The sequence below is a fragment of the Parambassis ranga genome, chromosome 10, assembly GCF_900634625.1.
Source record: "Parambassis ranga chromosome 10, fParRan2.1, whole genome shotgun sequence".
In the NCBI taxonomy this organism is placed as follows: Eukaryota; Metazoa; Chordata; class Actinopteri; family Ambassidae; genus Parambassis; species Parambassis ranga.
In genome coordinates, this window is record NC_041031.1 from 14,082,931 (window position 1) to 14,098,715 (window position 15,785).

Below are 15,785 nucleotides of genomic sequence, written 5' to 3' on the forward strand. Positions count from 1 at the left end.
TCTTTTGTTAAAGGTGAGGTTAAACAGCACACTCTGATATTAATGCAAACACATTTTCTTTGAAAAGTGAAGTACAACAGAACACAGTCACTTGATGCACCCTTCTCTAACTATCCACAAACATGGCCTTCACACACTCCATTCTACCAAGTGACGAGGAGCATCCTCCATGTTTTCATCCGAGAAAGATCTAAGGACAACCTCTACATGACAAAGATGGAGCTGCAAATATTGATGTCTAATGGGCCATGGCAGCGAGTTTTGAAAATGCTGCTGATGTTCAATATTCAATTCTTGTCCAGTTCAGGCGGCCATTTTTGCCGGCAATCAGTGTCTCCTGTCATTTAATATAAAAAAAGCTAACACAAGAAACTTTTGTTGGTTGAAAGTAGCACAACAACTAACAATGAATAAAATTAATGCAGCACCAAACATAGAGCTCTGCATACATCTACACTGCCCTTGAAGAGACCGTTATCTCATTTCTCCTTAAATGCCAATCACAAAGTCAATGCGCTTTGCAAACACAGTCTGTTTAACATTCTGTCCTACATCGAGCTGTTTTCATTACGCATGTTAGCCACACTCTGCACATATAAATCACTTTACTAGCCACAAACTGAATATCAGTCTGAAGCTGTTTAGGAGAAAAAAAGACAACTTATCACACCACACACTGGCCCATTTCATCCCACACCAACCACCTAACTACCTTCGTAAACTGTGCAGCCAGTTAAATGCATTCTTGTCCATCTGTGGAACCAGTTACACACCGAGCATAAAACACAAGTTCACAAACATTCATACTAGATGTGGTCAGTGTGTTACACACTGCAGACCCTTTTTAATACACATCAAACATGCAAGACACGAGCCCGTTGACCAAGTTCTTCTCAGCGACAGCATGTGTCCTTAAAAAATGAAAATGAGGACGGCTTTATTTGTCTCTATTTGTGTTTAAGCAAACGGCATGATAATTTCCCAGTTGGCTGTGTAGTCTACTTACTGTGGGATGAATTGAACATTCGAATGTGAGCAGCAGAGCAGTTAATGGCCTTGATGAATCTGTCTCTGTACACTCAGTATGGCTGATGAAAACCTTATATTTCTAAAGCCACTGTGCACTGGGGGGTTTAATTCTGCACATAAGATACAGGCACTTAGCACATGGTGGTTAATAAAAGCTCTGAAGCTTTGTGTAAAGGCAAAAAAAACAGATATAACACATGGAGTTACCTTAATGGGAGGTTTGTGTCCACTGGGAGCTCTGTGTTGTGCGTATGAAGTGTCGACCTTCAGGAAGTATTTTCATGAGGTACTTAATTTTAAAAGGTATAACCATTCTGATGGGGATAAGTATTTAGCTCCAGCCGTTTAGTATTCCATATCGTGCCAACACTGAAACTCAACTTCACATCTTGGCACCATTTAAACGAAGCTGGCATTTAAAAAAATTAAATAAAAAAGTTTTAAGTTTTTTATTTATTTATTTAATGGATAAAGGTTTGTAAGCTCCTGTGCCAGTACTCGTTTTTTATTTATTTTATTTTTTTTTTACTGTGAAATACAAGCTGTGAGGTAAGAATCACTGTGCCTGTGAATTTAGTTATTTTTCCCATAAGGTTACTTTAAATTCATAGGAGAGCATTCAAAGGCTTTTTCTTTTATTTGAGCCTGCTTGTTATCTCAGACAGGTCTGTTATTTCTCCAGAACCAGAAACAAAAATATTTAAGCTGCTTCTAAAATACAGTTCTTACAAAAGTCTAAACAACCCGGTAGACAATTCTTTTTTGTGCATTATATTCTCCTGGTATCAGGAGAATTTCCATGATGATTTAGGATTTTCTTAACCAGTCATATTAAGTGTTTTGGGTATCTGTGTTAAATAATTCCTAAAGCAGTTGTTGGTGTCTGAGTCACAGACAATAAAAAAAGATGAACAAATTCTCCACAATGTCAACTGAAAAAAAGAGGCTTTGAAGCTCAGTGTGGTGTCTGCAGTGGTCAACCTTTTTGGCAGTGCCTGACTTCCAGTTAATCTACATGTGCCAAGTGCAGCTATAGCTGAGGTGGGCTTAAGCAGGAAGCTCCCAGTCTGACAGCCCCCACCTGTCACTGCCTTAATTATGCTTCAATTCTAACCTTACAATAAATTAAAGCGCTGACATTTCTTTAAAATTAGCCTATAAAAATGTGTATTTCTGCTGCACTGTTGGACATTTAGATATGGAGTTTATTAGTAATTTGAGGATAAACCAATACAGTTATTTATGTGTGTTGACACAGTCATACAAAATGTGTTCTTTTATCACAAATCAGTGATCTTGAATCATTCAAAACCATTACAACTGAATATAAACTCTGATACTATTCTTGTCTGCTGTCTCTTTTCAGATCGGCGCTCTCTGACATTCAGCCAGCTGTCCCGCTGAAACAAACACCAGTGAAGTCGACATTTTAGGATATTAGCAGACTGTCCATTTTCTGTGGGAGTCACATGACTGGCCATCACAGCGCAGCCGAGAGCAGACTACGCAACATATCATCTCATTTTTGCCCTGCTGAAGTGGATCTGTGTGAACTGAACAGGAAGTGATCAAACATTTAACAGAGGAGAGTGAGGCTGAAACTGAGAAGAAAGGAGAAAGACACTTCTCTCCTAAAATCCTTCTCACACAGCCTGTACCCCTGCCTGGGCCTGTCCATCACAGCCTCCAAACGTGCTCATTACCATCACTGAACCGTGAAGTGTATGCTGTAATAATTGTTATCATACAACCTTAATAACAGCTCAAAATTTCCATTAAAGTAAAGGACACTGTCGGATTTTCCTGAGGTGGGAAAATCTCTCTCCCCAATTAAAACCTGTCAATTCCAAGTGAGTGTAGCACAGCACAGTACTGTTTTTTGCATGACCCACTGCTGCTTGCATGAGTATCAAGGATTACTTTTGACTTCGAAGAAGGACCCGTGAGCCCTCAACCATCTTCTGACTATCTGCCCAACTGTAGCATTCGGGTGTGGAGGGGTGGTTTCAGAATTAGGCCTCTGGAAGCTCACTGAAGATGACATGAGCTGGCAGGCCTAAAAACCCCTTACCGAGAGAGAGAGCTTGGCAGCACGACACACTCAGATACACACAGAAATGTGGGTGCCGAAGTGGCTGTGAGCCATGCTGGTGTTGCTACTCGTGGATCCCTGGAGTACAAGCTATCATCATCCCTATCATCATTCACCCAAGCTAAGGAAGATTTCACAGCCTGAAGGACAGAGGCTAAACTTCTGAACGATTCCAAGACAACTGCGAAACTGCACACAGAGATCCACATCCTCAATCACGTGTATTGACACTGTCCAACACTGTCCACCGATCCTTGATACAAGAAAAACGCAGCTGCGGCGGACGTGAACGGCACAGAAACGTAGCAGGTTAGCAAGCCCTCAGCAATCACACCCTGGGTCGATTAGACCCTTTACACACACATTCATAATGAAGGAGACCTCAGTTACATCTTGCTTTCAGCTACACAGGAAAAGACACACACACACACCGTACTTTCATTTCAGAGAATGATTAAAATATTGAGGAAGAATGCCACAAAGAGAGAGGAACGAGGCGAGAAAGCTGAGAGGAAGCAAGAAAGAGGAAGGTGGTGGTAGAAAGAAGGAGAGGAGGTCTGGGCAGGCAGAGCTGATTGATCCAATCTCAGTGTGTAGGAATCAACGGACAACTGGAGAGGAAATGATAAAAGAGGATTAGAAAGAGAGAGACCGGGGAGAAGAGGAGGAGGATGACTGCACGGACACTTCTGTAAACAAACTTGAAAGTGGATATAATGAAAGATTATGTAGGGAAGGTGGGCGGATAGGAGAGGTAGATGGTGTGAAAGATGCAGAGAGCGAAAGAGAGGAGAGCGACAGTTGGAAAGAGCAAGAGAATAAGCCGGGGAGGAGAGGAGATCGTTAAAAGGATGCGCTGATAGGAAACCTTGGCATGTAGGCAAAAACACACATACAGGCGTGTGCCAAGAGGATATTTATGAAAGGGAAGCAGGGATAGTGTGGCACTGAAACATATGCTAGTTGATATTCATAGAGCATCCCAATATGGTCTCAGCTCCTACCTTGACACTCCCTCTGTGTGCATGTGCTTCCTCTCTTCTTTACTTTTTCTGTCTCTGACATGCCAGGAATGCTAAGAAATAGTTGGATTTAAGCTAAAAATACTGCTAAGATGAGAGAGAATTCAGGTCTGGGTCCATGCCGACTTGTGGCACACACACTGTTGTGTCAAGCTGAGACAGGAGCAGCTAGTTGCAGATACAGATCAGATCTCTTTTTACTACAGATCTATACACAGAAGCACACACGAGCATGTACAGGTACACAAACATGAATATTTTTACACCCATCTTACAGAGAAATCAACAGCTAACCAAGCATGTGCAAAAGGACTAAATGCTCCTCAGCTGATACTGACTTCGGTCTTCACTGGCAGGAACTCATTTTCCTCCTCCTCTGACTGACTGTCCAACTCTCCATCTGTCTCATCACCTCCATCCATCCCCACCCCACCCCCTTCCATTTCATCTCTTCTATTGTTGCCATCTCTTGTTTGCTTTGCATGGATTTTGACTGCAGCCAAGGGGCAATTTTGCATGTTGCACTGAGTTCACATACAAACTCACACACACATGCATGCACAGAAGGGGAGAAAAAAAAACTTGCCTTTAGAGGATTTGTTTATCAAATGTGCTGTCAAATCATGTCAAGCATTTCACGTGAGGGCACATTTCCAGCCCCAGGCTACCCAAAAGAAAGGCTTCAAACCGGAGTACCCCACAATGTAATTTCCACAACTTTCACCGCTGTATATTATTCATATTCTATAAATAGAGCGCTGTGGATGTACTGAGATCATTTTATCTGAATTGTAAATTCATGTTATTGATGTTGGTGTCAGGGAATTGCTGGGAGACAAGTCATAAAACATCAACCAAGGAACATATTAATGTTGCAGAAAAATGCTTCTCTGTAAAACATGTTGCTAAAACATTTCCGGGGATTTCTGGACCACTTTCCTGAATAATTTATAGAAATTTTCACGAACAATAACAACTGAGGAAAAACATGCATTATACATGTCAGCGTGTACTGAGACTGTTCTGTATGTGAATGCTTTGTGCACCATATGTTTATTTATTTGTTAAAGCCTTTCTCTGCATGTTTTTAGGTCATAACCTTAAACAGCTCTCTCTGTTTTTGTGCGTTTAAGGCCAGAATCCTGTAAAATTTCCTTGGGATAGGACACAGTGCAGTCACAACACATTTAGCACTCCTGCCTACAGAACCATCAACTGTACTGCGGGCAATTAATCTGATTTCCCTCTCCCTGATCTCTCCTCCTTTTTAGATTCATGTCACTCACTCCATTTTAGTTAATCTGCCTGGAAAAAATTCCCCTTGACTTATTTTCCCTCCATTCAACTGTCACTATCCAATTTTCTCCATCTCTGTCGTCCCTTTGCTTTCCCTGATTCTTGTAATTTTTCTTGTCCAGTCACTCCACCCCTCATCGCACTCCCTGTCTGTAAATATCCATTTGTCTTCTGCTTGGTCGCTCTGACCCATATAATAGTGGGGGGGCTTCTTTTAAGTGCATCTGATGATTCAATCCTCAAATTATATCCACTTTAGAGATTAAGAAATGCTTTCCTTTTATCCACACATGGAAAATACAACTACTAGAGAGAAAATCTTGAACTGGGGTCTGTCCTGCTCTTTGTTTTCTAGTAGTTTCTTATATCTTATCTTATTTGTTCTAATCCACTTTTCTATTTTCTCTGTTTCAATCAGGAGCTGTGCACCAACATGGCAGCTGAGAGTCTTGCTGAGCTCCGTGATTGGCTCTTTCTGCTTCTCCTGTGCCTCACCTTATTGGCTGAGGTGCTGGAACTTGCGGCAGCGGCAATTGCCATGGAAACGGGCGAGGGGGATGAGGGCATCGTTTGTCCCTCTGTGTGCCGCTGTGATGAAGGCTTTGTCTACTGCAACGACCGTGGCCTCAGCCTAATTCCTCCACTACCGTTAACGGCTGCTATCCTCTACCTGCAGAGTAACCGGCTGAGTAACGCTGGGCTGCCTCCATCACTGGAACGCAGCACTTCCATACGAGTGATTTACTTGTACGCCAACCAGTTGGATGAATTTCCTATACACCTGCCGCCTTCATTAAAGGAGCTTCATTTGCAGGATAATAATATACGAACGTTACCGCGGTCATCTCTGGCCAAGCTACCGTTACTAGAACGTTTGCACCTGGATGATAACTCTATATCCACAGTTAGCATCCAGGAGCGAGCTTTTTCTGGGACTCCACGGCTTCGACTGCTGTTTTTGTCTCGGAACCACCTGTCAAGCATTCCTGCAGGTTTGCCATCATCCTTGGAGGAGCTGCGACTGGATGACAACAGAATCAGCACCATCCCCACACATGCCTTCCGCGGGCTCACCTCCTTGCGGCGCTTGGTTCTAGATGGAAACCTGCTGGCCAACACTCGCATTGCAGATGACACCTTTTCCCGTCTCTCTAACCTCACTGAGCTGTCACTGGTCAGGAATGCTCTGCAGTCTCCACCAGTCAACCTGCCTTCGGCTCACCTTGTACGACTCCATTTGCAAGACAACGGAATGACCCACATATCAAGAGGGGCGCTGGATGGGATGCGGCGGCTACAGAGGCTAGACCTGTCTGGGAACAACCTGACCACTCTTCCTCGTGGACTTCTGAAGGACACAGAAAGTCTGGAGCTGCTTCTTCTGCGAGGTAACCCCTGGTACTGCGGCTGCAACCTTCGTTGGCTCCATGCCTGGCTACACGGACGGGGGGCAGCGGTGACCGTCAGAGGTCTGACATGTCAAGGACCTGAACCTGTAAAGGGCCAGGTTCTTAGAGAGCTAACCTCTTTGATGGAGCAATGTGAAGGTCCCCCAGCTGGTCCCAGTACTGGACTAGGTATGAACCCGGCAGAAAAAGAAGGAGGAGGTGAAGACAGTGTTGGAGGGGGCCAGAGCGTGGCTTCAGTTCCCCATGACAGCACTACCACTACCTCTCTGCTTGTTCCTACACAAGGTTCCCTGTTCACCCTGAGAGCCAAGCGGCCGGGCCTTATTATGCCTCTGCCTCCAGGGGAAGGGGGACAGGTATCAGGAGAGGCACTGGAGCTGACTGTAAAACATCTCACTTCAGATAGTGTATTGGTGAGTTGGCTGTGCCCACAGCCGGCACCTTCCTTCCGCCTGTCATGGCTGAGACTGGGTACTAGCGCAGCTCTTGGTTCAATAACAGAGACTCTGGTTCCTGGAGAGAGGAGACAGTATCTCCTTACCCAGCTGACCCCACGCTCCCATTACCTCATCTGCCTGCTGCCATTACGACAGGAGCCCGCACTAGGGAGCTCCATGATGGGTTCATCTCGATCTGGCAGCATGGACACTGACAGTAAAGACTCGGCTCCAGCCTGTGCTCAGATAGAGACTGGAGAGGCTCTGGACAGCTCTGGTGGAGAGGGGTCAGACAAAGAGGGACGGGACTCAGAGCTATCAGCCCTGCCATTGGCTGGGATTATAGGGGGTGCCACAGCACTGGTAAGCCTGCTATTAATCTTTGGCATCTTCTGCTGGTATGGACAGAGAACAGGTTACATGTCTGGGGACTCAGGTTCGTACAGCAGGGGCCGGGGTGGAAAACATTATGATGACTATGTAGAGTCAGGCACCAAGAAAGACACTTCCATCTTAGAGATCAGGGCCCCTCCTGCAGGGTTTCAGATGACAGCTATGGCCCATCAGCCCCTGCAGCCTAAGCTGGAGGATGTCACCTACATCCACACCATTTTCCCCTCCTCCTCCTCCTCTTCTTCCCAAGTTAATGGGACCTACAGGAGCAATCATGGAGCTGGCAGCCTGAACGGCACCATCCTCAGCCAAACCAGCCACCATCACGTCACGTATGGTACCAACCGTGGCTACAGAGAGGGTGGCATCCCTGACATAGATTATGCCTACACGTGATGATGCAGGGACACACTCCCTGAGCCACAAAAGCCCCCTTGGCTAGTGGCCATTTTGTCCTTGGTTTCCAAAGTACCCTCTGTGCCTCTGCTGGTTCAATTCTGATTGGTTTGCTAAGTAGAAAAGACTAATTACAGCTTTGTTGATTGGACATTGCTACAGAAGTAAAAGTCCTACTATACTCTACTACTGTATTATACAGTGGGCCCTTCTTTCAGCGCTACTTATAGTTATAAATGGTTACGTTTTCTCTTTTGGATATCTCAGTGTCTTTCAAACTGTTCTTCTCAGCTCATAATAATACACAGTAACTTATTTGAGGTTGATATACTAGGCTTAGCTGATTTAGCAGGAGATATATTTATAATATGAGGAAAAGGCACTTGATGTGTATAGAGATAGCTCTCATATCTTCCTACCAACTGTAAGCTCTGTGCTGTGTAGATAAAAGGGATGACAGAAGGAGAAATCAATGGTTATAATCCACAGATGACAATGCATCATGGCTGACATGAAAAGATGTGTTCCTAGCCCCCTCCTTTCCCCTGGTTTACTCTGCTCTTCATTTTAATTTTTCTTCCTTTCTGCCCTTTTTTTATTTTAGCTGAGGCTCTTTCCTTTTATTTCTCTCGTGTCTTTTGTGGTGAGCAGAGGACGACTTTGTTCTCGCCAAGGGAGCTGACAGCAGTGATAACAGTTCTGACAGAGACAGGAGACACAAACCACAGCATGGAGAGACTAATGAGAGGGAGAGAGAGAGCGAGAAAGTGTGTGTGTGAGCGGGGTGACTGATGGATGGATGGATGCAGGGAGAGAACATAAAAGAAGACAAGGGGTAAGAGAGAACGGGGTGCTGTTTTCGGGATGTAGACTCTGGAAGAGGTGTGTTAGCTTCAGGCAGTAAGGGAGGACAGAAAAGGAGGAAAAAAGCAGGAGCTAAGTGGAAAAAAAAGCGAGTGACAAATGCGGTGGCAGGAGGCAAAAAAGCAGACAAAAGGAAAAGAAGATGGGGGATTGAGAAGGGTGTGGGTGGGGTAAAGAGGAGGGATGACAACTGGAATAATGTGACATAATCATCCAAAAAAAACCCACATTTTTGCCTACAGTGTATTCACTGCACTCAGCAAGTAACCAGAGTGATAACAGGCTGCATGCTTTCTTAAAGGACTGACGTTTCCAAATCTGTGTCTGTGATTATTTCTTTTTGGTAGTTATGGATCGTCGGTAAATAAAAATGGGGAGCCATTTGCACAGCGCATATCAATATTCAGAAACATCAATAGGACAACATGACGCAGAGAGGCATGTCAAGACAATCACAGTAACGGCAAAATTATGACAGCAACCACAGGATGAGTGAGATATAGAGAAAAAATGTCACTGCTGAATTCTAAAAAGCACTGCATGTAGTTTTTATGTGGTCTGCTTTCACTGTTAAATTACCTTTGCAAATGAAGTGAAAGAACCCTAATCATACTTATCTTATAATAGTAATCCATTATCTTGTAGAGGCTGGTTAAACCTTTTTAATTAATAATCATTTTGGCAGCTGATATTTTTAGGTGGAAGTTGGAACAACCTGTCTGAAAATCTACTATTGAAAATGTGGTTGTTACTGTTTTATTGGTATTTAAATTAAAGAAAAAAGAAAAAAAGATCTTTCAATACATGTGATTTTATATTGTGATGGTTATATTTATTGCAGTTTGCTGATTGGGAAACTGATTACAGATAATATCACCAGAGGAATGTAATACTTCATCACATTGATGCAAACACACACACACACACACACACACGCCAAAAAAAGGTCAAATGTTTCATAGAATTTTGGAAGCTTCTGTTGTGTAAATGGTACAAGGCTCCAACACTGAAGTCAGTATATAAGCAAAAAAAAACAGTTCCTCACTTAAGCTTCCCTTAATTTGCTGCATTTCTTAATCTTGTGTGGCAATAAAGCCAAAATGATTATCCTACTCTAAGTCAAAACAAACTTTTGGGCTGTAGTCTACCTGCTAAATGGATGATAATACACACCATACAAACAGCCATCAGGGCTGTAACACAGCAGGCTGTCTGCTCATTTGTATGGCAGTTTTTGACCTTGTATGAGCAGAGGCTTATTTTAGGAAAATGACTCAAAGATAGCAACGTGTCGACCAAAGCTAGCTAACGGGAATGTGGACCTGCCACGATTATCATCTTTTTGATTTTATTACAAAGAATTTCAAATATAATGACTTTCCCAAAACTTTGAAAGACATCCAGGCCTAGAAATTAGGATTTAAAAATAACTGCTGGGCCCATGTGATGGTGTTTTGATAACGAAGATGATTCAGTAGTGATTTACATTGCCTGTAAGAACTAGATCTAGAAATTAGTTGCAGTGGAAGTGGCCCTCCTGGTGACACACCAGTTTTGTGGTGTTCATACACAAGGTTGAATAAAAGTGGCAGGAAACTTTCTGGAAGCTAGAGGCGGTAATTTCGAGTGTCTATATGTACCTTGACAGATTTAAAAATTATTTGGAGGTAATGTGGAGGATTAGTTAATAAACAAATATGATTTAACTCAAAATATTCTTTGGTTGACTACAGCCCAGGAGACTGTAGAGCCCAGACATCATGTGGTCCCCTTGTAAAAGAAGGTTTTTTAATATTGTACTGTTGAAGTCAAAGTAAAACTATTTATCAGATGCAGCATCAGTTGACTCAGGTCATCCAGTTTACAGGCCTTGGCACAGCATACACACAGTTGTGTTAACAGAGATTGCAGCCTGACCGCTACACTGTGCATTTCAACACAAACACGGCCACAGGGAAGCGGCACCTGCTTTCTGCCTCTCACTGACCCCCACTAATACACTTCAAGGTAGGAGGAACTTCAAGGGAAAAAGCTAACAAACAGCCAGAGATTAAAAGAGGAAGAGAAGGACGAGAGAGAGAAAATAAAGAGTGAGGATGTAGCGAGAAGGGCTGGGAGGGCTGATTTAGATAGAGCCTGTAAGTGTTGAAACCCATCCTTACTTTCTGTAGCTGTCTTACTCTTTTCCAGCCTGTGCTACTGTGCACCAGTAATATTGGAGGAGCTCCGGTGTGGGTTTTTTATTTTTATTATTTTCTTTTCTTTTATGTCTTGCATTTGTTTGTTTTTTTCTTTTCTTTAAAGCACTGAAGCTATCTTTCATTCTGTGCCGAAGGACCTTTTTCCTTTTAAAATATCACCCTCAGATGTGTTAATGAATTACTTATGTATAAACATAAAAATGGGTGCAAAACTCTATTCCATTTACTGGTCTGTTGTCTTTTTTTTCTACACAGATGAATAAAGACTTCTAAAAGGAAAAGCACTTCTGTGTGTCCTCTTTTGTGTGTGTGTGTCAACTCGGAGACAGACTGGAGATATCAAATAATGCACTGGGGTGGCTTAAAGAATAGAAAATCAATGTGAAGCTCAGATTATTAATATGATTTATGACAAGTTGGGGCAGACCTCATTAAATCACACACACTGAATGAACACATCAGCTGATATACAATTCAATTCAGAAGAATCAGTCAACGCAAAGCGGATACATGCATGTTTCACAAAGCTACATGAGAAACTGTGTGTGTGTGTGTGTGTGTCCTCAGTTGTGTTCGTGGTGGTGTGTTAGAGTGAAGACATGCCTCCCATTCCAAGTGAGTGCTAATGTTTGTGTAAGCATGGATCAATATAATGAACAGGGGAGTGTATAAGTGTCCATCTTAGACCAACTGCTGGCGATGGGTATTCATGAACAGAGGAGTCCAAGCATTCTGCATGCGAAAATGCATTTGCATGTCTAAGATAAAAACAGAGAGCTGGCTTTATATTATTATCTGAAAGGTCTGTGATTATATATGTGTGTGTGTGTGTGTGTGTGTGTGTTTGTACTGTAAATGTGATGCAGCTGCCGCTCCACGTCTGTGCTCTTACCAATAATGCCCAGAGTTCTCATCAGTCATTATGGAGGCCTTTCACTGTCGCAGTCCATTATCCAGCGTCAAGCCCTGGAGCTTAATTATTCTAACTTGCATTACACTCCACAAAAAGATGAACACTGAGAATCTGGAGTACACAGTGTATCACTGAATCTGAAATTCATTCTTCTGTTGTAACAAGTAGGGCAAAAAAGATGAATCCATTGAGTTACATCTATTTAATATGTCTAAAATAATGACTCGGGAGGAAGATCTGCACTTACTCGATGTTCACAAGTCATTTTTGCCAAGTTCTGTCTCAAGTCCAAGTCAAGTCTCAAATGACTGAAATGAACGTTCTCTCATTAGATTAAAAGCATCCTGTACCATCATATATTATTATACAGTACTATCGTTTCCCAAATGAAGAAGAAGAACTGGATGTGTGACCCTATATGTTAGCTAGCGTGCTAGTAGTTGGCTATTTGTTAGTTAACTCAGCTGTTAGTTAGTTCAACATCGACTGCCTCATAGGCTCCTTCCAACGAATCAAGACAAACAACACATAAATTACTCATAACTGGCTCTTAATCTAATAAAACTATACCATTGGGTGGGAAACACACCTACAGAGCTACAGAAGAAGCTGCTGTCACCATGGTCTGTGCTGATTTGAAACCTGTGGCTGCACGCATGCGTAGAAACTGAAATGAATAAATTAATGAAATAAATAATTCCATGAAACGAACATTGTTCACGAGTCACAACACCCATGTCCAAGTCAAGTCACAAGTCTCTGCTTGTGCGAATCAAGTGCGGCTCCAGTCCCCCTCTCTGCTGTGCACACACACACCCAAACACAGATGTAGTGCGATGGGTTTTCACCTCCGAATATGCAATTTCTTTAACAAATGAGCTCGACCTCTGATGTGCGATAAAATGGTCGGTTTTATGTTAACCTCAGTGCTCAGTATTTTCTTCAGCATGGTGCTGCTAAGAATGATTTAAGCTGCATAACAAGGTAAACTGATCCTTCAGTGTTTGCATGCATCACATGCTTATTTAGTGAAAGGTCAATGTATTCCTCTTAATGCATGCATTTGGGGGAAATGTATGTTTATGCACTGTAGCCAACCCAACCTGCTCCACGTTATAATCTTATTGCACGGCCTGCGTGGATACAAATGTCCCTACAAATTGCAAATATCACGCTTTATTTCAGAAATGACAACATTTTGAATTCGATGCGGATCATCTAACCAGCAAGCATCGCTTGGAAATTCACTGTTCATTTAGCAGATATGACATTTATAAAAACAAAGAGGTGCCAGTGGTGGTCAGGTTTAAGGAGCATTCTTTGGGCAGCCAACAACTTTCAAGGCTTTTTATAGAAAATGCAGATATAAGACAGTTAATTGGTTGCATGTAAAGAAGAGCAGAGAACTATACTTTTTTCTTTAGCCATTAGCGGGAACACAGACTTTTTTTCCAAACTGAACAGCAAGAAAGGAATATTTTGTTGTAACAGACGTCCACATCTCCTTTCAGAATGCAGATTGAATTCTTGCAGTCAAGGACGTAGCAGTGAAAAACAAACACAAATGCAGCACATGAACACGAGACCACACACACACACACTCAGGGGCTAAAAGTCACATTTCAGACTTTTCCCATCATCTCTGCGCAGCTGCAGAAGACAGACAGACATATGAATCTTTCATCAATTTCAAAAGGTTGTTATTGACGGACTATGAATGACAGGGAACAATCTCGAGGGTCGGCAGCCAATATGGATAACAAACACTCACATGTCTCTTTTTCTTCTCACCGACACGCAGCAAGCAAGTAGTGAAATACCTTAGAGGAATGAAGTGATAGAACAACAAAACATTAAACGGTGGTGGTCTGGGTTTTCTGGGTAACAGTGGCTGGAGAGGACATCTGTAGCACAAACAAGGCAGAGAGCAAACTAAGACAGCCTCTGGGGGATTATGACGACACCCGCTGTATAAATTAAGCTGTCTATCAGAGACAGACACTCTGGGGCCACAGCAAAAACCCCTCTAGTGAAAAAAAGATAAAAAAAGAATCTTCCAAGAAAAGTTTCGCCATACCCACGCTGAGAGCATGCACAAAAAGATAACCAAATTGCCCTTGTACTGCAATTGTCCTCCTTTCAATATCCCAGCCTTGTGTGTGTTTTATCTTTTAGTTTGCCTTAATTATGTAGACAGACTGTATACTGCTGGATATTTTAAAACGTCTCTATTAGGAAAAATGAGCATCTGAATCTGAAGAGAATTAAGGGCATTTACAACCTTAAGTAGTCTTTCTGGTATATGTCTCATTATGTGTTTCAGACTGACATTACATAAATAATTGATGGACTTCTTTTCCTCACATAATAAACCATCAGGCATTCAGTTTCATCTCCAGCCTCCACAAGGCAAAGAGAAATCGTTTTGGATAAGAAGTGCTTCAGGCGGCCGTCTCCTGCTGGCCGTGGTCTTCCAAAGAGCTCAGCCGTCGCTCACAGTTAGCTTTCTGCCCACCTCTCGGGGGCTACACTCTGGACCACACAGAGACCTCAGCACTTGTAGTTATGGCAACTTGTGATTTCTCTGGAGTACTGACTCTCAGCCTTTCTTCAGCAGCTAGGCAGACACATCTGAGTCAAAAAGAAATGAATTCCAGGAGCAGAGTAAATTATTCATTCCTTGGCTGAAAATGCCACAGACTGGATAGTGATCATACCAGCAGTCTAGCACGCACAATGTGCTACGGAACGTTTCAATCACTTACAGGTAACTGCCTCAGTAAAGGCTGCAAAATGTAGAGTTATGGACCCGACCCATGCTGCACAATATTAACAACAAGACACCAGCATCTGCAGATAATGAACTTAAAGGTAGGGTAGGAGATTTTATTCTGATGCACTTTTTGTTAAATTAGCGTAACTTCTCTTTACAATCTGATAGCAACCGATTAGTTCGGCAGTTTCGCTATCAAAAGAAGAATATTAATCATCTGTGGAAGCTATAAAACGCTAAAAACATCAGCCAATCCTACAAGGCGCCCCTGCGCGTATAGTTGGCTGGTTGTCACTATCTTCCTGCTCTGCGCGCATCAGAGAGGTACGTGCATGATGGCCGAAGTCACAGACTGGTTGGGAGGCGTGGCTTCGGGGTGAGCTCCGAGAGAACTGGGCGTGTGTTTACTTTCAACACCTGGCTGACTCTCACTGAGTTTTCAAAATCTCCTACCCTACCTTTAAAATTAAATATCGGCCTTCAGCCAACCAAATGAAAAATAAGTTAGAGTGTTAAAGAAGCTCTGCAATTAAGTGGCAAAAAAAAAATAAAATAATATGTGACTATATCAAACAAAGCTGAACAATTTCAACAAATCAGATATCAGCCAATTCTAAATCATGCATCCCAATTATCAACCAGCATTTAGTAAAATATTCACAACCATTAATTGTTCTGTAAATTAACATATTAAAAGGCCAGATATTAACAGAACATTTAAAATAGCAATTAATAATCTCTGTTTGTCAGCAAAGTAACACTCAGGTAATGAATACAACTCCTGTCTGTCAGCAGCCTGTACAACAACCTAACTAAGAAGCGAAGAAATCTAGTTATGGATGGACACACAATCCCTGCAGACACCAGCTCTCCCTTACATCCTGCTTTTCATTGTTTCGGCTACACCTGACTTTAGCAGAGTGCGTGGCAGGAGAGGAGAGATTGCTGCATCTTTGTTTT

General features: G+C 42.6%; 2 protein-coding genes across 4 annotated transcripts in view; one reads left to right on the top strand and one right to left on the bottom strand.

The window, feature by feature from the left end:
- Window positions 1-15,785, bottom strand: part of macrod1 (mono-ADP ribosylhydrolase 1) — a 94,186-nt gene that overhangs the window by 63,961 nt on the left and 14,440 nt on the right. The window lies entirely within an intron of this gene.
- Window positions 5,873-8,195, top strand: flrt1b (fibronectin leucine rich transmembrane protein 1b). Its single transcript, XM_028415654.1, has one exon. It carries the CDS (start codon window positions 5,873-5,875, stop codon window positions 8,072-8,074), a length of 2,202 nt encoding a protein of 733 aa, XP_028271455.1. The 3' UTR covers window positions 8,075-8,195.

Bases quoted from the DNA above. Each gene is read 5' to 3' on its own strand.
- flrt1b (XM_028415654.1), top strand. From the start codon at position 5,873: ATGGCAGCTGAGAGTCTTGCTGAGCTCCGTGATTGGCTCTTTCTGCTT.